At 32.2% G+C, this 24,066-nt stretch overlaps 2 protein-coding genes across 4 annotated transcripts; one reads left to right on the forward strand and one right to left on the reverse strand.

Moving 5' to 3' along the window:
• Window positions 1-927: 927 nt before the first annotated feature.
• Window positions 928-7,113, reverse strand: LOC123220162 (pentatricopeptide repeat-containing protein At1g06710, mitochondrial-like). Of its 3 annotated transcripts, XM_044642194.1 has the most exons (6): window positions 4,271-7,113; window positions 4,119-4,180; window positions 3,350-3,808; window positions 2,746-2,861; window positions 2,022-2,241; window positions 928-1,429 (listed from the first exon to the last, which is right to left on the reverse strand). In XM_044642194.1, exons 1-3 carry the CDS (start codon window positions 7,080-7,082, stop codon window positions 3,767-3,769), a joined length of 2,916 nt encoding a protein of 971 aa, XP_044498129.1. In that variant the 5' UTR covers window positions 7,083-7,113; the 3' UTR covers window positions 928-1,429; window positions 2,022-2,241; window positions 2,746-2,861; window positions 3,350-3,766. The 3 variants fall into 3 exon arrangements, with proteins under 3 accessions (XP_044498129.1, XP_044498128.1, XP_044498126.1); XM_044642193.1 differs by having other exon boundaries at window positions 2,022-2,122; window positions 4,119-7,113; XM_044642191.1 differs by having other exon boundaries at window positions 4,119-7,113.
• An 830-nt stretch (window positions 7,114-7,943) lies between these two features.
• Window positions 7,944-14,807, forward strand: LOC123221405 (zinc finger BED domain-containing protein RICESLEEPER 2-like). The gene is made up of 6 exons (XM_044644260.1): window positions 7,944-7,948; window positions 12,426-12,765; window positions 13,088-13,486; window positions 13,570-14,231; window positions 14,298-14,476; window positions 14,578-14,807. Exons 1-6 carry the CDS (start codon window positions 7,944-7,946, stop codon window positions 14,805-14,807), a joined length of 1,815 nt encoding a protein of 604 aa, XP_044500195.1.
• The last annotated feature ends 9,259 nt before the right edge of the window (window positions 14,808-24,066 follow it).

The raw sequence follows: 24,066 nt of genomic DNA on the forward strand, positions 1-24,066 counted from the left end.
ATCACTTGAAAATGCTAACATAATACTAGTTAAATAGTATATGAATTTATTTCAAGATGTGTTTTGGGTTCTAAAACCTAAAAATAAAATCATAATAAACTATGTATCCAAAGTAGACAATATCTTGACAGTGAATAAGTTATTTGGATTAAAATGTTACAAATGTTATTAAAGCCACTCTGTTTGTCCTCTTGAGCAATAGTGAAACAAATTTCAACGAAGACATTAAGTCTCGTAAGGGGGGAGAGGTTAAATGTGACACCTCTAGGGAAATCCTATATTCTCAAAACATAGGATAGATATTAAGATTCTACATCGACAAATCAAGAGAAAGATATTAGACTTGTATGATAATATAACTTGTGAGTTTCTTAAGCTATTAAAACATGTTTTAAGTTACAAAATCAAAAAAAAAAAATTATGATAGATTATGTATCAAAAGTAGACAATGTTATAACAATAAACCAAACTATTTGAACTAAGATGTCACATGTTTTTTCTTTTTTTTAGTGTTTTTGTTTCAAAAAATGAAAATATTTACCAATAGGATTTGAGGTTACCGAAAATTAGATCGAAAGGTTTTAAGAATTCTTAATTTCTATACAAACTTGTTGATATGACCACACAATAAGAAAGATCTATTTACAACTATGTCAATATGTTTACGCACGTATTGTGAAACCTTTTACGTCCATTATCATGGTTAATATAGCAACCCAACGACACATACATTACAAAACCCTTTCATGTTTGACCATGATTCATCGCATACCGCCAAACTATAATTTTATTTGATTAAATATTATTATAATATTTATTTAATCTATTATAAGTTTGACTAGTTAGCTCTATCACAATCTAAATTGGACCTTTGACCATATCAATCTCCCGATCTAGATTTAAAAGCATTGAATCATACCAAAAAAGTAGAAGAGGAAACTCTATTGAAGATCTTAAGAACTCTGCAATTGGAGATCAAGAAATGAAACATTAATAATTTTTAATAATCTCTAAGAATTTTAGTTTAATATAATTTATTTATTATAAATATAAAGCAATCTATAAACTATAGAAAAAGAATAATTCCTCCCTTAAAACAGGAACAAGCATTCTAACAGAGAGTGAAACGATGCATTCAAAGTAGTGCCTCATTCCATGCTCAGTTCTCTGAAACAAGGGCTCTTCGCTCTCTGTAACACTTCTCAACTGTGAGAAGATTTTTCCTTGTCAACTGAAGTTGGAATTGAACCTATAAATTTAAGTCAATTCATTTGCCACCAAATTTGACAGACGGTTTCCCTACATAGTTTCATCGAGAATATCTGCTTCATCAATGTCAATAATCTAACCGAGCAATTTGATCCTGTGAATCGCTGGAATGCCCCACAGATTATAAACATTGATAGGCTTTGTCTAAGCACACCATGATCTGAAATTCAAATGTCAGATTTAGACATGCATGCTCTCAAACTTCTAACATATTTTCAGAAAGTTAACGGATTTTTCAATATGATTTACCCCAATCCACTTCCACATGCATAATTCAAAATTATCAATGTATCGATCACTGATTTAGTTAAAGGTGTGGCTAAATTTCAACAAAATATGAAAATGGGAACGAGAAGTATCTCTTTGAGTTCATATAACACCACAATAAAATTATGTGCACCCAATTTTAAATATCCAATTGGATATTCAAATAATGTGTCATTATATAGTTAGTGTTATTTTATTACTAATTTAAAATCACCTAATCACATGATGACCCATCATTTGGATACCCAATTGGGTACTCAAAGTTCGGTGCATATTACATTGCACATAACTCCATCCATGACTTAAACAAAGGTGTTAGCACTTCTCAACTCTGAACTCCAGTATAAAATTGCATAATGCATGAGCACAGCCCTTTTTAACCTCCCAAATAATAAGGAACTTAAGAAAATTAATCAATATTTGTTCCAAATCCAGTTGATTTGTGTTAAGCTTTATTGAAGTGTATAAAGGGATGAAGAACTCACTGTAAATGGCAGGATGTAAGCAATTGCAGGAGCTTTCTCATATTTCGCAGCATCAAAGATTGAAGATGAGCTGCTTTGGAAAGCTTAAAGAGCAAAAATTACTGCACCGAAACATGAAGTTTGATCAGGGCTGGAAAAGGGCCTTGTCTATTAGGACTTATGAGCACTTAGCAAGATAGCTCATCATAAAGCATGGTGCAATATTCCGCACCCACCAAATCTGATTGAAAAATGTCAATAATGCAACAAATATAAGAGGACTATAACAAATGGTAAATTTATAGAAGCAATTATAGATGAAGAAGCACATCACAATCGATAAGCACTGCTGAAAATAGTAAGAGTAAAGTTTGTCCAAGAAATAGGAAACCAAGCAATATGGCTTAAAGGCCATAATATGGCAATAGTGCATGAGATGATAAATGGAATGGAATATTTAAGAAAAAGGACACAATTGATCTTGCAGAGAGAGTTTTAACTTTCAATGACAATTAAAAAACTAAATCACATATTACTAGCAGATAAAGAAGAGAAAAATAAAAAGTCAAGCAAAATTAAAAACCACCACCCTAAGACATTGACAACTTTTTATAAGAAATTATTCATCATTAATTTGTGTTATCTAATATAGTTATCAGAGGAGAATATTAGAATGTATATTTGCATCAGTTTGAATAAATTTTCACAAATGTCAAAGATGCATATACAAGTTAGCTACACTGACCTGACCAGGTGATGATCAAGTGATCAGCAAAGAGCACTGCAACTGAAAAAGAACTCCGGATTACCAGTGAAAGAAGGAAATGAGCTCATCATGACAATCAATATGAAGGCCTTTGGCTGGAACGGTAAAGCAAATGACATATGAAAAATAAAGTATCAGAGGAAACGATTAAAAAGAAATCAACAGGCATATTTTTCTTAAACATCAAGGATTTTATGTTTATAGTCTATAATATTGTCAGGAGTAAATTTCTTATTATTTATAAAAGAAAAAAAAAAAGTAAAGGGAAAACAACTTCAGGAAAGATTGGGTGCTGAACACATGTGAAAGAGAATACAACAATGATGTATCCAACAATAAAATTATTTGCATACCCACTTTAAATACACAAATAAGTATACACTTGATGTGTATGTCATCATGTGATTGAGTGATTTTGAATTCAAGATAAAGAAACACTTAATCACGTGATGACACATAAAAATGTGTATTTGTGTACTTAAAATAGATATGTGTAGTATTGTTTTGTATCTACTAAACTCAAACAAATAAAAACTAGAATAGATTAGTCAGTTCACTTTAGAATGATTGTAGATATACTAACCTTGCGATTGTTGATGGATAGCTGGCGGCAAATTAGTTTAAAGAAAAATGTCTTGCCTAGCAAGCAATAAGCAGTAAGCAGCAGCAGCTTCATGCAAAGCCAGGTGATATAAAACAAACAGCGCATACTATTACTGACTTTGTCAACTTGGATAGCCAAACAACAAATTTTTGTTGTAGCTCAGCAATCCATTATATAGCTTCCTCTTGATCAATGTTGCTTCTCATGGTGAACCAAAGCCACCAAGAATATACACTCAGTTATAAAGGATCAAACTGCTACATTTGTCTTCATGTTTTCATATGAATGGACTGAAAATTCTGCTCCAATAAAGTTAGGCTCTGAGAAGTGCACATGTACAGTTAAAGCTAGATCCGCCTCCTTAGTTGAAAGTGAACCAATTAATGTACAAAAAGCCTAGGTTGAGCTAGATCCGTCTTCTTGAAGCCAATTAATATTCTGCTCAAGTGGAAATTTTATAACATAAATAGACAAAAGTATCAAGTGCCTAATTTAAAGAAATGTATATTCTGGATTTTTAATAGCTGAAAACAAAACTTTCAGCAAAAACAACCATATTTTTGACAGGAAGCAATAAAAACTATATTAATGAAGGCTTCTTTCAAGCCAGTGTCTGCAATTAGAATGTCATCACCTGTTAGCTCAGAACTTTCACTATAAAAAGATTACTTATGTTTGCTTGTTTTATGATTTCAAAATAAAATAGTGGAAAGAAGGAAAAAAAAAAAAAAGTTAAAGAGATACCAACCGTTTGGCATATGCCATCGGACAGTTGCAGGGCATCTTCCCACCTGTTAACTCTGATTAGCCCTTTAATCAGATGAACAAATGTGCTCAGCTCTGGAACAGCTCCCTTTCTTATCATGTCTACATACAACTGAAAAGCTTTATCAATCTTACCTGCAAGGGAGAGACTCTCAATTAATGAAACATATGTACTTTTGTTCACAGCTGAAATTGATGAATACAATGCCATCTCCTCATGCAGCTCTAAAGCCACTTCCAGTCTTCCAACTTTTATAAAGTTATCAATCAGAATTCTATAAACTGGAGTGATTGGTACTGAATCATTTTTCTCCATCTCCTCTAAAAGCCCCAGTGAGACTATGAACTCTCTGCTTAAGCCTTCAACAACCTTACGATAGCTTGCTAATTGCCTAGGCCAGTATGTCTGCTTCATCTCTTCCAAAAGTTGGTGAGCCTCATCTAGAAGACCAGAAGAACAAAAATGGTTTATTAAAACTCGATACGTGACAAAATTTGGTGCACAACCTTTTGAACTCATTTCACTAAACAGCTGACGGCATTTGTCAATTTTACCCAGTTTCCCAAAGCCATCTATCATGGCCGTATAAGTCACAACATTTGGATAGCAACCCTTTTCTTCCATCATCAACATAAGCTTATAGGCTTCATCTGTCTTTCCAACTTTGCAGAGACCATCAATCATCTCTGTGTATATGACAACATTAGGAGGACAGGAATTTTCAAGCATTTTGGACAAGACTTTTAAAGCAAGATCCAATCTCTTATCCTTAAACATTCTGTCAATCAAAGAGCTGTAAGTATATACATTTGGACTGTATCCATGCTCCAACATCTTGGAAAATACCACTTGTGCTTCCTCAAGCTTCCCAACCTTGCAAAACCCATCAATTAGAGCATCATACACAATATGGTTTGGCTCACAACCATCCGCGAACATTGCATCCAATACGTTATGGGCCTCTTTGACTTTGTAAGCTTTGCACAGACCATCTATCAAAGCTCCATATGTGAAAACATTTGGTTCTTTGATGTTGCTGTCAACAACCTTGAAATACATATCTACATCTGAAATTTCCACATCACCCCTTATTCTAGCATAAATCTGGCAAGCCTTATCAATCTGCCCAGCTTTACAATGACCATCAATCAAAGCTGTAAACGTGACAATATTAGGAATGCAACCATCAGATAGCATAGCTTCAAAGAGTTCATTGGCACAGGACAACTTTCTTGCCTTTAAGTATGCATGTATAAGAGCAGTATAAGTAACCACATTTGGAGCACAACCCTCTTTTACCATTTCATCAAACCAATTTCGAGCCTGTTCAATAAGGCCAGCTTTACAAAAATTGTCAATTAATATTGTATATGTATAGACATCAGGAAGTAAATTATTTCTTTTCATTTCTTGAAACAATGAAAAAGCCTTTTCTATTTCAGAAGCATCACATAGATAGCTAATTACTTTAGAATATGTACTAGTATCAGGTATAAATCCCTTACTCATCATTTCACGAATAACACTATAAGCTTTCTCAAATTTTCCAGCACCACAAAGACACTGCGAGAAATTAGTTACATTGATTTTATTTAGGACAACCCCTGCATCAAGCATTTCACTATAAGCTTTCTCAGCCAGATCCAACACATCAGGACCAGGCAACACCTCATTGGAACATATGCCTCCAATCAATATATTATAAACCACATAACCTGGCTGGCACCCACATTGGGCCATCTTCTTAAGTAACTTATAGGCATAAGAGTAATCCCCTGACCTACAAAAAGCATGAACAAGAGAATTAAATATCCTAGGACTTGGATAACAACCTTCTGAAATCATCATACTGAGAATCCTTTTACATCTGCCAAGTTTTTTTTTCCTCAAACACCCACAAAGGAGAATCCTAAATGTCACAACATTAGGAATGCAAGAACTAGCTCGCATTCTGTTCAGAATATCCATAGCTTCTTCAAAAAGTGAAGCTTCGCACAACCCAGATATCATTTTCGTATAAAGGACTGTATCCGGCACAAATTCTTCCTTCTCAATCAATGTCATTGCTTCCCTCAACCTCCCTGCTTTGCAAAGGGAATGCGTAAAACAACCTAAAGTAAAAGCATCCATACTAAACCCTGCATCCGACATCTCTCTATAAACCAGATTAGCTGTATCTAATCTCTCTGCTCTTAAAAACACTTGAATTAATGCATTATAAGTTGCTTGTGTGCACTTATACCCAAAGTCTTTCAACCTCCCTAACTCCTCTAAAGCCACATTCCACAACCCATTTCGACAACATTTACGAATCAACACATTAAGCAACTTCCCAAGCACTTCCCTATCATCATTTCTTATTTCACGCAAAAATTCTTCTGGAACTCTCTCACTTTTATCACATTCTATTAGCTCCAACAATGCATTATACACAGGCATCGAATGTGAATACCCAATCTGTCTACCCGCCCAAATAAAAAACTTAACAACCAATTCAGGGTTTTTAAGCAAATTCAACACATGAACCACTACTGATTCACTTAATTTTCCTCTAAATTGCCTAAGAGACTTCAGAGTTCTATCATTAAACCCATCTTTATCACCCAATATCGTATTAGCAATTAAAACGGCATCGTTGGAGCACTTACCAGCATCATATATTGGCACTGACTTAGCATCTGAATTCATCAAAGAGTCCCGCAGAAATCCAAATTCTTCCGCGGAAACGGACTCCACCCGTGAAGCCTCGGCCAAAACGGCGTCGTCTGGGTCGATCAATCCGGGAAGATTGTAGGGAGAAGAGTCGGAGATGAACCGGGCGAAAACAGAGAGCAGATTTTGGCGGGAAAAATTGAATGAATGAGAAATGAAAAAAGAGGATTTTGACGGGTTCATGAGAGATGAAATTGAGTGATTAAGAAGAGTCTTTAGGCTTCGTCTGTTCATTCTTTCGAATGAATCAAAAGGTAACGGGTTAGGGTTTAGGGCGGGTTTTGGGGAAGTAGAAAAAGCTAAACTAAAAGGGCCGTTTGATGTGATGGTACATGACCGGTAATGCTACCGTATCGGGTACTGTTTTCAATAATCATATGTGATTAAGAAATAAAACTTAATTAATTTAATTATTTTTAATTATCATAAACAATTTTATTCCATTTTTGTATGCTTAAAGCATTTTACCGAAATTGTCTTTATATATTTGGTAGACCCTGCCTAGTAGTGTTCAAAGTTAGTGTTCACAGTAATTAATTTTTTAATTTTTCTTTCATTTTGTTTGACTTTAATTTATTTTATGTTCGACCTATTATTTTTAGATGTTAGTTTGATTGACTAACATAAATTTTATTTTTCAGAGAGTTTTCGTAAGTGATTATGAAAGAGAATTTAAATTCAATATGATGCAAACCAATTCATAGTAAGTTAATAGCGCAGGGACACTAAGAGGTGACAGAAAACATTTGGACAAAGTCATCTATTACACAACAACACTTATTTAGGAGGATGTGTTTCAAGCAGTTCTCTGATTCAAAGGAACGCATGTTTAATGTTGTGTTAATACATTTGGTCCTTTCAAAATGTATGTATACAGAGTTCATGACCACGTTCAAAATGCAATTTCAACGAAATAAATAATGAACATAATCATTGAAGTTTATCAAATAATACTTGAGTATAAAAAAAAATGTCCTAAATATATTGTTGAGACATTTCAAAATTATTGAAATAAATACAAAAATTACAATATTTAACTACACTATATTTTTGGATGTCCTCATCCATTTGATGATGAAACACAACCACTACATGATGAGGTACGTCCACTGCCTTTGTTAGATATGTGTCAAGAAGATGTGTTAGGCACAAGGGTTGGGCTTTGATAGTTAAGTCTAGTATGTCCAAGTTGTTGGCATTATTTGCAAAAACATGTCTAAACTTTCTTTCCTTTTGATGGTCGTTTGTTGTGGCTAGATAGTTCTCTTGAGCATCAATGTTCTATTACAAGTAGATGTATCATAGGAAGATTATTTTAATGAACCCAATCTGATTGGTCCCCCAACAGTTTAACACTTTCCCTGTAAACAATTTGCAAGTAATTCGTTGAGTAGTATCATATAATACCTTTAGGTATGTTTCAAGGGTATTTATGTCTTTTGACCATGTTTTGAGATATTTTCAATATTATATATATATATATATATATATATATATATATATATATATATATAAAATATGGACAAAAAAATAAAATAAAAATAAGTTGTATATACATATAAATGGGTATATATCCATATCTCAAAAGAGAAAAGACAAAAAGAAGCATTTTAAGTCTCTTTTTCCATCTTTTCCCGTCACTTCCAGAAGAAGGCAGATTTTTTCTTGCTTTTGCTGTGTTTTTGAAGAAAAGTTGGTGATTTGGAAGTGTTTTAGAAGATAAATAAGGAAGGAAAATAAGAAGAAACACTTTGGGAGTCTTGGTAACCAAAATATCTCTTCCTTTTCCCTTTACCTATGTATATATATATTGGATGCATGTTATATGAATATGTTAGTATGTTTTGGTGTTGATTTAAGGTGATTTTGGTGATAAAAGAAGCAAAACAAAGAGAAGGGAGCTAACTTGTAAAGATTTGGCTTGGAAAAAGGTAAGGGGTATCATCCTTGATATGTTGCATGTTTTAGGCTTTTGGTTATTTGGATCTATGTTATAAATGATGATTTTGAAGTTGAAAAATGTTGTTTTGCCATTTTGTGTATCTATGTGTGTAATTTTGTTCATGACAGAAAGTTGTATAATATTTACAGTTTTACCACTAATTTCGTCCCATATTTGGTTGTCTTATCTGATGAATTATGAGTGCTATTATAGTTTGTTGGAAAGATATTTGAATCCTCTTTCCAATGATATATATCTTATATGAATTAGAAATCATTTGGACTAATAAATATTGTATGAACCACAAGGATTGTTTTACCAAATAAACAGAGGAGACAATTTTTGCCATTGATTTCATCTCAGGTTTTGATTGTCTTATCTAATGAGTTATGAGCATTATTATATCTTGTTGGAAAGCTTTTTGAATACTATTTTCAGGGATATATAACTTGTATGAATTGGGGATTATTTGAACTATTAAATATTGTATGAACCACAAGGACTGTTTTATCAAATAAACAGAAGAGACAGTTTTTGCCACTGATTTCATCTCACGTTTTGACTGTCTTATCTAATGAGTTATGAGTGCTATTATATCTTGTTGGAAAGCTTTTTGAATACTTTTTTCAGGGATATATAGCTTGTATGAATTAGAAATCATTTAGACTGTTAAATATTATATGAGCCATAAGGACTACTTTACCAAATAAACAGAGGAGATAGATTTTACAACTACTGTCATCTTACATTTTGACTATCTTATCTAATGAGTTATGAGTTCTATTATATCTTGTTGAAAAACTCTTTGAATACTCTTTTCAGGGATATATAGCTTGTATGAATTGAAAATCATTTGGACTGTTAAATATTGTATGAACTACAAGAACTGCTTTCAAATAAATAGAAGAGACAGTTTTTGCCATTGATTTCATCTCACATTTTGACTATCTTATCTAATGAATTATGAGTGTTATTATAGCTTGTTGGAAAGCTCTTTGAATCCTCTTTTCAATGATATATATCTTGTATGAATTAAAAACCATTTAGACTATGAAATTGTATGAAAAAGAAGGTTTCCCTGTCAAATGAACATGGTTATGAACAGTATTTTCATAGTTTTGGAAAGGAAAAGAAAGAAAAGAAAGGAAAGGAAATGAAAGAAAGGAGAGAAAAATAAAAGAAGAAGAAAAGAAAGAAAAGCAAGAAAAGAAATTTGGGGCTCAAGATTCAGGGGTCATCCCAAAAGTATGGTCTGATGAGTTATGAATAGATTTAGATAGAAGTAAAATTAGTAAGATATAAGACACACATGTATGCTATGAACTATGAGGGGGCACTTTACACTACACCGCCCGTAGTAGGGCACGTCCGTAGTAGGACATAGACCTATAGTAGGGTCCACTCACAGTAGAGCATACTCGTAGTAGAACTTAATTCAGATTCAGAAATGGTGTAGTAAAAGAAACGAAGAGAGCTCGAGCTTAGAAAAGTACCAAATTCCTATAGTTAGCTTCCAGAAAGTATCAAATAAACACTAGATGGGACAAAGTATGACCCAAATAGTAAAAATGAACTAGATTATCTCCTCGCTTGATTATAGAGGTTATGATATAAGATTGAGTCCTAAGAGTAAGTTAGAACATGAAAGGAGATAGTTTACTTAATTCGTTCCCCTTACTAAGTGTTTTTATCTCTCACTTCGTTGTCTTTCATGATTATAGGTACAGGTGATCGAGGTAGCTGCGAGGCAGGGTCAGGTTAACTTAGGTAGATCCGACTAGAGTAGGTTATTTCTGGTTTATATTACATGCATACAGTGACATGTTTTTGTCGACTTTTGACCTTTTTGAGATGATGGTACAGTTGTATACAATTACTCCTCTAGTCAGATTGTTTCAGATAAGTTTTCATATGAGTATATACATCTTTTATTCGCTTCTAGATTTTCAGTTTTTTTAGAATAATTTTTAAACACTTTTAGTGATGCGTTCATGTTAAAGTACTTTAAAAGAAAAAGAAATAAATGCTTCTGATATTAATTCGTAATATATCTCCTTCGATGGGTAGTACTAATAGGGAGGGGTAGGGCTGGATTCGAGGCGAGCTTTTTCGGGCTCGAAACGAGCTTAGCTCGAACGAGCCCGAAACGAGCCTGTTATAAGCGAATGCGAACACGAACACGAGCCGAAGCAAAAACCAAAAAACGAACCCGAGCCCGAATCCGAACAGGGGAATGCTCGGCTCGGCTGGCTCGGCGAGCCAAGTTAAGCTCGTCATTAATATTGTTGGCTGGAGACCTGGAGCCTGGCGGTATTTATTATATTTGGCTTATTCTATGTTGACTTTGTTTTGCTTTGCTGGCTGGCTTCTATTAAAAGAAAAAAACGTTGTCGTATTGGCTGTTGGAAACAATTAAAGAAATTAAAGCAGCAAACCTAATATTTTTTCTGCTGCTCTTCATTCTTCTCTGCCGAGAATATTTAGCCAAAACTAAAATACGCCGACAACAAGGTTTTCCATTCTACCTTTCTTCTCTGCTGTTTTTCTCTGCTGTTCATCCGCCGACAAGGTTTTCCACCTTTCTTCTTTGTTGTTCAGCCGCCGACAAGGTTTTCCACCTTTCTTCTTTGTTGTTCAGCCGCCGACAAGGTTTTCCACCTTTCTTCTCTGCTGCTCTATTTAATTATTTATCAAACAAGAGTAATTTACATTCTGATGTGTCCTAGAAAACAGGTTAGGCTTGCTAGATTTCGAACCGACTTTAAGTCATATAATTATTTTATTATTCCTTAAAAATGCATGACGATAATAAGTTTTATTTTTTATTGATTTTTTAAAGTTTTATTTATATAAATTAATGACTTAGGAATTAATTGGAGATGAATTTATGAAAGACAAATTAACTAGAGAGTAATTTACAGAAGCACATATAAACCTTGGGAATTTGCTTTTTTCTTTTTTTATTTATATAAATTAATGGCTTAGGAATTAATTGGAGATGAATTTATGAAAGACAAATTAACTAGAGAGTAATTTACAGAAGCACATATAAACCTTGGGAATTTGCTTTTTTCTTTTTTTAACATTTGGGTTTTTTTTCTTTTTTTATTTATATAAATTAATGGCTTAGGAATTAATTGGAGATGAATTTATGAAAGGCAGATTAACTAGAGAGTAATTTACAGAAGCACATATAAACCTTGGGAATTTGCTTTTTTCTTTTTCTAACATTTGAGTTTTTTTTTTTATTTATATAAATTAATGGCTTAGGAATTAATTGGAGATGAATTTATGAAAGGCAAATTAACTGGAGAGTAATTTACAGAAGCACATACAAACCTTGGGAATTTGATTGTTTCTTTTTTTTACATTTGGTTGTTAGTAATACAACAAAATCAAATATATATATACACACACACACACACACATCAAAAACAAAATGTAATTGATCTTATTCACTTTACACTTCTATATTCACTATACAGCAAGGATTAAATGAAGTTTATTGTTCAACATGCCAAATTCCTTGCAAATTTAATTTATCTTAGCTCAATTGAACTTCTTATGGTACTCATTATATTATTCATTGTGATATAATTGTTTTTGCTATTAAATTATCTATGTCTTGAATGTAGATGCACCAAAAAAAATATTAGTCGAGGTTCCTCTTATTTATCAACTGCAACTGGAAAGAAACGTTCCCGTTCATCAAGGTCGGTAAAAGGGAAGGGAATAGCAATTCAGGGATCTCATTTGCGTGATTCTGTTGAGAATCAAGAAGTAGAAACTACATTTATAGAAGATTATGAAAAGTCTGAAGAAGATGTTGGTGAGCGGGAAGATATAATGTCTAAAGGAAAATCTAGCTCACCTAGTCCTCCAGTTATCCTGCCTAGCAAGAAAAAAAAGACCTCTGTTGTTTGGGAGTGTTTTCCTGAAGACATGATTATAATGGTAGGGGATGTACGATTTGTTGTATGTAAGTTTTGTAATAAAAGGTTAAAACTACAAAAAACACATTCAACAACACACCTTTGTCGTCATATGGGACAATATGTCGAGCGAAAAAAGGCAATGGGGAAACAGAGTTCTTCGAAGGGACAAATGTTGTTGAACTTTCAACCAATAGAAGAAAATTGCCCAGGCCTCCTCACTCCACCCATTGTGAGATCGAATGCAAAGTATAATCACGATATGGTATGTTTTAAATATTTAAGTAACTTGTTTGGTTATTTTCTATTGATTTCATACTAATTTTTGTTAAAATAATTAACTATTATCGTGATTCAATATGCAGATCCGTGAGGCATTAGCTCACATGATTCTGATTGATGAATTGCCATTCTCTTTTGTTGAACATATTGGCTTCAATTATTTTTGTAGTATTCTACAACCATTATATGAGAGAATAGGCAGAAAACAAGTAAAATCTGACTGTGATCGAGTTGTACAAGCTGAAGCCAAACAATTGAAGAAATTTTTTAAAGAGTTAAGAAAGATAAGTGTGACAACTGATTTATGGAAGTCAGATGCACAAAACATTGAATATATGGTTATAACTGCACATTGGGTGGATCAAGAATGGACATTAAATAAACGCATAATCAGCTTTGTCCATGTGCCTCCTCCAAGAAATGGGGAAACTATTGCGCAGGCTTTGTACAATTGCTTCGAAGATTGGGGTATTCAGAATAAGGTAAGGTGAAATTTGTTTATTTTGCTTATCAATGAAAAATGACAACACTTAAATTTATATGTGTCTTAATGCTATGTTAACAGGTGTTCACTATCACTGTAGACAATGCATCAATGAATGACAAGTGTATCAAATCATTGAAGAAAGATTTTAAGATGGATAGATCTCTAGTTTCTGGAGGAAATTTATTTCACATTAAATGCACGGCTTATATCATCAATCTTCTTGTTCAAGATGATATTAATGAAATTAAGGATATTATTGATAAAGTAAGGGACAGTGTGAAATATGTGCGTGCAAGTGAGGTTAGACAACGAGACTTTGCAAGCACTGCTAAAATTTGTGGGATTAAAGAAAGAAAATTGGTCTTGGATTGTCCCACTAGATGGAATAGCACATATAATATGTTGAATGTGGCATTGATATTTCGAGAAGTATGGCCGGGATACGGAGGTAAAGATGGAAACTATTTGCAGTATTTACCAAATGAGATTGAATGGAAAAAATTGGCTAGAGTTTGTGACTTTTTGAGAGTTTTTAATAATGTAAGTAAGATTGTATCAGGAACTGACTATCCAACAGCTAACTTGTATTTTATGGAGGTTTTCAAAGTAAAAAAGTTGTTAAAGGATAAAGAATTTGATCCTGTTGTGGCCTCAATGGTTAGATCGATGATAGTAAAGTTTGACAAATATTGGGGAGAGGTTAACCTACTCATGGCAGTCGCAATCGTTATGGATCCAAGGTAATTATCTTGATTATTAATATATTGTTATTATTAATGATCTAAGTAAATTTTTTGTTATTGTAGGTATAAATTAGAGTTTATAAAGTTTGCTTATCCCATTTTATATAGGGAATATGATGCGGAGATTGAGCTTGACAACCTACGCCATACATTGGAAGAGTTATATCATGAGTATGTGGAACTTTTATCAACAGACAACCCATCCCTCACCCCTATATCACAGATGAAATCATCTACCTCAGGTATATAATTTCATTATATATTAATATTAATTGTCATATCATAATTCTTAAAGTTTTAGATTAATTTATAATCACATGTTTTTAATAAAAAAATATTGTAGGAATACATTCCAGTTTCATATCTTCACATGGAATGATAGATGATTCTGATATTGTGTTGCAATGGCAAGCACACCGTAAGAAAAGTCAAGCTGAAGCCGCCGGAAAGTCAGAGTTGACAATGTACCTCGAATCCGATGTCTTTGAGTTTGAGACATCAGAGGGTGCAAAGACAAAAAAATTTAATGTACTTCATTGGTGGTCTGTTAATCAAACCAAGTTTCCAATCTAGTCACGTATGGCGGCTGAGATTCTTGCAGTTCCGATCTCTACTGTTGCTTTAGAAAGTGCTTTTAGTGCTGGGGGTAGAGTGATTGACTCATATAGGGCATCTCTAGCACCAAAAACTGTAAGTATGCTTATGTGTGGAGGTGATTGGATTCGAGCCAAACATCGAGTGAAAAAATCAATACAGGTATAACTTTAACTTCATATACTTATTTATTTATGACTTTTACAATTGATTTAATAAACGATGTGATGTGCTTTCTTGAAGATTGAGGACGAAGAGACTGAGATTGACATATTGCTAGACATTTAAACAGTCACGTATCGGAGGTAATGCAATGTTCTCATACAAATAAGAGCAAATTATGTTCATATATGTCTCATGATTAAAAATATGTGATTGCTTTTAGATGCTATTTGTATGAGAACTCAAGTAATGTTACTGGACCGTGATGTGCTCTGATAGTATTTCCCATATACAAATAAGAAGCGATTTTCTTTTAGGCTTACTGAAGCAATATATTGTTTTTTTTTCAAGAATCCAGGTTGTTTTGGAAAATTCCCATTTGACTCACATATATGTGTACTTAGCAGATATATATATGTCTTTCATTTTCTTATTTTTTATTGTTGTCATTTGCTTCCAAGCATGTTGTGTAACATCAATAATGATTTGAACATTTATGTTTGTTATATCTTCCTCTATATGGGTTAATATTACACTCATTTTAATATTAAATTTTATTTTTTCAAGCTTTTGTGTTCAAATTGACATTCCAATCTCTTTTGCTGCCATATATAAATGGAGATATATGTATTGTAGTTGGAGAGCAGCAACTTATATATATATATATATATATAGAGATTTCTTTTCTCCCCACCTTTATATATTTTTTTTGGCCAGAAGTATGATATTTTGTTTTAATAAATGGTCAAGCTCTTGTGAACTTGGCTCTGACTCTCTGCTGTCACATCTTCCAATTTAATTTTTTGTAACCACATAATAATTAACTTGAAAGAATTCTTTAATAGAGCATAAAGTGTGTCAGTGTGTTCTTGGTGAAAACTCTATAAAATGTAATAATAAGCTGCAAAATGTAAAGAGCCTGAGTGTTTAAGGCTGTCTGCAACAAAAATTTGGATTTATGGCTTGGAATTTTTATAGTTTATGTTCACTTATGATTTTATGTTTGCTCTATCCCGTGGTAGCTAAGACAATTAATTTCTGAATTTTCCAATTTATGTTATGATGTTGGCGGCTAAGTTTGACATTATTTTTTTTAATTTGTATTGCAGACTCATGCCCTTGCTGAGTATATAGCTCAGGTGAGAATTTATTTGAATCTCCTTACTTTCCTTGGTATATTTTGTTTATATCTGAGTAGTTCTTATTTTATTTATTATTGCTTTGAGTTGCTAAGTTTGAAAATAAAATTATGCTTTTAGAAATAAAACGGCAATTATTAAAATACTGCAAATAGTGTTATTATTATTATTATTTTTTTTTGCGGATGTTTATAAAGTGTACTCAGATTATCAAAATTTTGTTGATTGAAGGAGGAAATGGATTGGAAGTCTGGATATTGGTGGTCACTTGACAGTAAATATATTACACTCATTCTATTTTTTTGTTTCACTAAAAATTTTTGCTCCTATTATAAATTTATATGTATTTTAACTGCTAACGAGCTTAGAATACGAGCCCAAACCCGAGCCGAGCGAACCCGAGCTATTAGAGACGAGCCCGAGTTAGGTGCGAGCCGAGCACGAACACTTAAATTATAAAGCGAGCCGAACACGAACATAAGTTTTGACGAGCTCGGCGAGCCCGAAGCGAGCCGAAAACGAGCTAAACAGTGTTCGGGCTCGGCTCGGCTCGTATCCACCCCTAGGGAGGGGTGTTACATATCAATTCATCTATAGGTAGTAGTTTGATAGATTTATGTATCGAGCGATAGTTGCAACATGTGTATTGAAATTTTCTACAATTGCAAGTACTTTTTGTTAGATCAACAATGCCAATCTTCTGCCCAAAACCATGGACTTCATATTTGTGCACATTGATTAGGTTAACAAGACCCTAATCAAACCATTCTTATAACTACAAAACAACAACCTATGAATAACACAATAGGATTAATTGTTGCATAATGACATCGCAAAATTTCGATTTAAAATCTTCAAACAAAATAACAAACAATATGATGAAAAACTACTAACTTGAATTTAAATAATTTTCATACTAGATTTCTTTGATTTTGAACTGATATTTAGTGATTAGAATATGGCTGAACATGAGTTTGAGAGGTTAAGATTCTTAAAGTTAGAGATGAGGGTAAAATGGATATTAAGTTGTAATCTTGGCTACTTTCGTATAATATATAAAAAGTTGGTTAAAATTGTTTAACATGATTAAAAAAAATGGTTAAATTAATTAATTTTCCTACATAAATATATATAATAATGTAATTGGACATTGATTTAGTAAATTATTATTTGATGAAATACAAACATTTTTTTACCTATTATTTATTTATTTTTATTTTTTAAACATATAATTTATGTATAATTACTCTCTCATTATGTCTTATGACAGTACAATAATAGAGTATTTAAATGTAGAGTTTGTGTGATAATTAGAGATGTAATCGAGTCAAATAAATAGTATTTGATTTGAGTTCAATTTAATTATTTTAAGGTAGAGTTTGAGTTTGATCTCGTCAAACTAGTGAGATCTTAGTTTGAGTTCTAGCTCAAGACATAATTGACTGACTTGGCTCAACTCAATAGATTATTTTAAATACTTAGAATTTTAAATTATTACAATTAAACATCATAAGTGATAAATTTATCAATTGATTTCTAATTATTAAAGTAAAAAAAAAAAAATTTAAAGAGGTGTAAATATAGATTTTAAAATTTTTAGAGATTTATTGATATTTTATTCGAATTAATTCATAAACTAACAAATTCACTAAATTGATTATCTCACACCTATACTCAATTTAAGAGCAAATTTGAGCGGTTTAAGCTCAAACTTGGCTCAATATTAGTCAAGTTGAGCATGACTTGCAATTTCCACCAATAGAAGACATCGATAAATAAAAGAAGCGTTCAGGGATCGATAAATATAGAGTGAGAACTATTATGGGGATTAATCCAAATCTTTCAATTATCTTAACATCCCCCCGAAGTCAAGATGACATAACTAAAACTATCGAATTAGTTTAAAGCCAAGTCGAAAACAAATCTTCTAGGAGGTAAAGGCTTGGTGAAGATTTTTGCTGGTTGACATTTAGAGGGAAATGTCACTGTTTACACTTAACTAAGAAGCCCGCATAATGTGCTTTAAACAGCAGGAATAAAATACTTTAATCATTAATTATTAAATGAAAAATCCATCATAATCATTCGCACATCTAATAACTGTGCATGCAAAAGTGGAGGCATCACACAGCTTAGGGCATTTATCTTTTTGTAAATTTGATTTTATAGCAAAAAAAATTTATTAAAATTTCCTTTCAAGACCACTTATGCAACCAAGTAATGTCTCCTAAGCCTTTTCTGGCTCACCAACCAGCACTCGATATCCCCTTTGTAATTTCTCTCTTACCATTAATTACCACGACACCACTTTATTAGTGCTTTGATCAGTCAAAATATCGAGCCTACACCTTATGTCGAAGCAACTTCTCATTCCCTTTGGTGAGAGGCAATGTAATCGAATTATTAGTTTTAGAAGCCAATCACACTTGGACTCTCACTTCCCTTTCATGTGGCAAGAAGCCAATTGATTGTCGTTGGGTTTATAAAATCATACACAACTTGTATGGTACTCTTGAGTGCTGGCTATGAAGTTCATTTGTTTGCGAAAGGTTACACATAACTGGAAGGTATTGACTATCATGACACTTTTCTTCCACTGCTAAAATGGATAGTGTTTGTTGTTTATTTGCCCTGGCAGCTGCCTAGAATTGGTCTCTTCACCAACTTGATGTTCATAATGCTTTCCTTCGTGGTGATCTCAGTGTAGAAATTTATATGTCTACTACCTTTTATTGTTCAGTGATAGGGGGAAAACCTAGTATGTCGCTTCAACAGCTTGTTATGTGGCTTAAGTAAAAACTTTCGTCAATGTTTTGCCAAATTCTCTACAACTATATCCAAGGTGCTGGCTTTGTCCAATCTAAAGCAGATTACTTATTGTTCATATGCCGGAAAGGCAAACCCTTTACAACTTCATTGATACATGGTGATGACATTCTCATTACGAGTAATGATCTTACAGTCATATTTGATCTTAAGCAAATTGGTAATTAGAAATACTTTCTGGGCATTGAAGTCTTTCGGTCAAATAAAGGTATTTCCGTCTCACTACGAAAAACACCCTGGAAAGTCTTAAGTATGGTAGATTTGTCAGTTCTAAACTTGTAAACTTTCCTATGGAGAAAGACATAAAACTCTCGGATGAAGGTGAGTTGCTTCGAGATCCATCTCAAGATAGGTGGCTTGTTGGACGTCTAATTTACTTAACCCATCACCCATTCGGATATCACTTACTCCATGCATATGTTAAGTAGATTCATGCATGCAACACTTATACCACACATAGCAGTTGCCTTGCATGTGTTGCGTTATCTGAAAAATAATCCAGGTCACGATTTGTTTTTACCTTCTTAGAATGTTTAGAATGTTTTATGAGTCTTTGTGGATGTGTAGACCAAGCCATATCCCTTTCCTCGACAGAAGTTGAATATACATTCATGATAGATGCACGTTATAAATTATCTTGGTTACACCCATTGTTAAAGGATTTACAACTATCACATATAAAAAATCTGACATTGTTATATTGCAATAACAAAACAACCTTACACATAGCACTTTAATCCCCTTTTTCATGAAAGAACCAAACTTATAAAGATAGATTGTCATGTTATTCACGACAAAATACAAGATGCTTCAGTTATAACCAAACATGTTACTTTGGCAGAATAGTTCATGGATATGTTCACCAAGCCGTTGGGAAAGGAAGTTTTCTCAACTATGATAAATAAATTAAGAATTTTTGACATTCACTGTTTAACTTTAAATGGAGTGTTGAAAAGGAAAACAATATCTCCATATCTCCATATTTATTATAGGTTTTTAAATTTGAGATTTAAATTATTATTATACTTAGATTACTTAAAATGGATTAGCTAGACTATAGAATAATTCTTGTATAAAGCTTTATCTTCTTATTTGATAAAATAATTTTTTTTCCCAAATAAAGTTCAAAGATCTTAGTTTCAATTTCTTGACAAATTACAACGATAACACTTTGAAGATGGATAATGATAATGAGATATAGACTAATGTGTTAAATTAGCACTAACAATGACAACCGTAATTTCCAGTGCGATGTTTGCATTGGCCTCCGCTGTATTGATCTCGACAGAATGTGTTGCATTTTTCGTTAGTATATCTACCATAAGCAATTGCTCCTTGCAACATTTTGACGCATCAACTTTGTTGCAACCTATAAAACCAAACAATAAACTTTGTTAAAAATGTCTCTGGCTAAAAGATCCGATGGAATATTAGTAATATTATGAGCATCTAGTTTAGAATACCTAATTGGGTATTTTATCATCATTATAATATTTAAGTATCCAATTGAATATTTAAAATTGAGTATAGATAATTTTATTGAAAAAAAAAAAAAAACTTCGAAACGTGTTAACTGAAAGTTGACATGAAATTGATATAATATAAGATAAGCCTTTTCATTGATTTACCTATTGTCAGCATAAGGGATACAAGAACAGACGCGAGAACTTTGATTTGAGCCATTGTTTTCTTCTCATATATGATTGAAGTTTGAGGGAGAGTTAAATCAAATTTACGTATTGTTATATATATATATATATATATATATATATATATATATATATATATATATATGACCAAGCCAAACCCCAAAGATTACAAATACACATAATTATAGTACATTTAGTTTAGACCATCTTTCATTACAATAAAAAAAAAAAAAGGTTACTAAGTATAAATTATATATGTTTGACAAAAATTAGTATATATAATAAACTAAAAGAATATTAAAATATAATTTTTTTTAAATATTCTTAGGTAGAATTATTCTTAATTATTTTTTATATTATTTATTATATTAATTAAAAATAAAAGTATTTTTATCCTAAAAAAAAATAAGCAAAGATAGAATATTAATAAAATTAGAATTACTTGGATAATATTTTAATACTTAATATGGAGGTGATAATCAAATTACCACATTGTCATTGGTAATCACACATTATTAGAATAATTTATTATTGTTAAACTAAACAAAATAATATTAATAATAAAAAAAATATATTATCAAAATAATTTTTAATACTGTGAATCAAACGACCCCTTAGGCCTTTCCAATAATTGAATTATTACTGGGTTGTTTAATCTCTATTATATTTATAATTATAAATAAAAATATTTAAAAAAAATTATATTTTGCCTTTGCTTTTTATTATATGGAATATATTATGTTGGTATGATCCTAATTCGATTCTAATTCATTTTATCTTATTTTTTCCTTATATTAAATGTAATGTTGTACTTCATTCATTACATTTTTCTAAGATTAGAATTTTATTTTATAGTATATTATAATAATATATATTATACAACTTTTCATCAACAATATTCAATCTATGCACAATTCCATATGCCTGGTCTATATAATGTATATGCAATTCAAAAGAATTATGTAAATTTATTTTTAAGAAGTCGCACAATCTTTTCCTAAAAAGAAACTATGAATTTCTTAAGAAATACATTTTTATTTTGAAAAATGTTCCCTAGAAAATAAATAATTGATAATCTAATGAAATTAAAATAGAAGAAGGATTGCAGAAGATAAGAATTATGATTCAGTTTACATTAGGTATAACAAAAAATATGCATATCTATTGTACAACTTTGATCCTAGTCAAATTTTAATAATAGAAATATGAAAATTAGAACCCTAATTGACCATATATTAGGATAATACAAGAATAAAAGGTAATCAGTAATATTAATTATAAGTAATGACAAAGTTTGATTTTAAGAATTGAAAGCTTTATTGAATAAAATGACCATGATTTTAGGAATTTTCTTTATCATGCACCTGCAAGATGGAGCTCCGAAAGGAGAGTCCAATCTTGTTCGTAATAAACTAAAATTATGTATGCAGAAGCGATTTGGTGAGAACATCCACTAATTGATTTACAAAAGAAACATGAGTTACTCGAAGAGCACCACTTTGAACTTATTCATGAATGAAATAATAATTCAAAACCACATGTTTCATAAAAGAATGAAAGACTGGATTAGCACATAGATTCATAACATTGCTATTATCACAATAAATCACTAAATGTTTTGGAAGAGAAACACCAAGTTTATTTAAAAGATAACAAATCCAATTAAACTCAATTGTAATGGTTGCAACTAATCAATATTCAACCTAAGTAGAGGAACGGGCCATGGTTTGCCGTTTTTTAGAGCTCCATGCATTTGAGAATGCATGGAGAGACAAGGATGAGTGGCAATAGAGAACAACCTCATGATCCAAGGTTCTACAAAGATAACATAATAGGCGCTTAATAGTTGTCTAGTGGTCACTGGTAGGTTGATGCATACATTGAGAGAGCTTGTTTACCATATAAGCAATATTAGGGCGTGTAAGGGACAAATAATGGAGGCTACCAATAATGGTGTAATACTCAGAAGGATCAAAGAGCATTATGCCAGAGTGAAGTTTAAGTGTAGGAGCAGTGACAAGGAGTGTAACAACAGACTCGACATTATTCATGCATGTTTAAGCAAAGAGGTCATTTATGTATACACATTGAGACAAAAACAGGTCTTAAGAATAAGGAACCACTTCAACTATGAGAAAGTAAGTTAATGGTCCGAGATCTTTGATAAAGAATCGATGGGCAAGGAGTTTGATGAAATTTTGCATAGTCTCATCATTGTCACCTATAATAATAATGACATTGATATAAACCAAAAGATAAATCATAATCCCATCATTATTGAAAATGAACAGAGGGGTTTTTGCATGAAAGTTAGTAAGGCCAGAGGTGACAAGAAATTGATGCAACTCATGATACCAAGCTCAAAAAGCTTGTTTAAGACCATAAATAACTTTACAAAGTTTGCAAATATAATAACGATGATCATGATCAATAAAACCTAGTGATTGAGTCATATATACATCCTCATAGAAAGTAACCTAGAGAAAGACATTGTTGACATCAAGTTGTTGAAAAGACTACCCACACCTTATAGTAAGGCTAAGAACGAGTCAAACAGCGGTGGGCTTGACTACTAGACTGAAAATGTCATGATAATCAATTCCAAGGCGCTGATGAAACCCCTTTGCAACTAGACAAGTCTTATACCTGTCAACAGAACTATTAGATAAATACTTAGTGCAAAAAAAATCCACTTGCAACCAACTAGATTATGTGTTGGATTTAATGGAACAAGTTCTCACATCCTATTCCAACTAGATGATAGGCTTGTAATCGTCATCAAGACCATGGAGAATTTTCTCAATGAGATCCTTATGATCCATAGGTTTGCCTAGGGTCATAAGTTCATCGGTGCGAATTTTAATGAATTGCAAAAATTGTTTAAATGCCTTTAATGACTTGTTTTAGTTGTTTTTTTATTTGCTTAATGGGCCTACTAGAAGGCCTAACATAGTTGGCAAGAAATTACCAAGTATCACATGAGGCTTGTGATTGACAAATAAGTGGTATGAGAGATAAGGTGAGGGAGCCAACAAAAGCTCTAAAAATCAATTTATCTTGACATAGCCATGTTTGGAATTCTAGATTTGGAGTGGTCACATCATTCATAGTGATTATGGCCGAAGGAGCAAGGTGAGAGCCATCAATGAATTTGAAAAGGTCATAACCAATTAGAAGTGCTTTCATCTGAATTTTCCAGGAGAGATAATTGGTGGAGGTGAGTTTGATAGAGTTATTGATGTTGATATCAGTAAGAGGTCTGGTGGGTTCATGTGTATTAAGGATTGTAAGTTGGTTCTTTTTATTAGCCATGATTGGTGATGCAGGTGTAAAGGAGATAATAAAGAAAAAAAAAAAGAGGAGAATAAGGTTTTACAGTTGTGAGATTACAAGCTCTAATACCATAATGAAATTAAAAGAGAAGAAGAATTGTAGAACATAATAATTATGACTCATTTTACA

This window comes from Mangifera indica, chromosome 7 (genome assembly GCF_011075055.1).
Source record: "Mangifera indica cultivar Alphonso chromosome 7, CATAS_Mindica_2.1, whole genome shotgun sequence".
In the NCBI taxonomy this organism is placed as follows: Eukaryota; Viridiplantae; Streptophyta; class Magnoliopsida; order Sapindales; family Anacardiaceae; genus Mangifera; species Mangifera indica.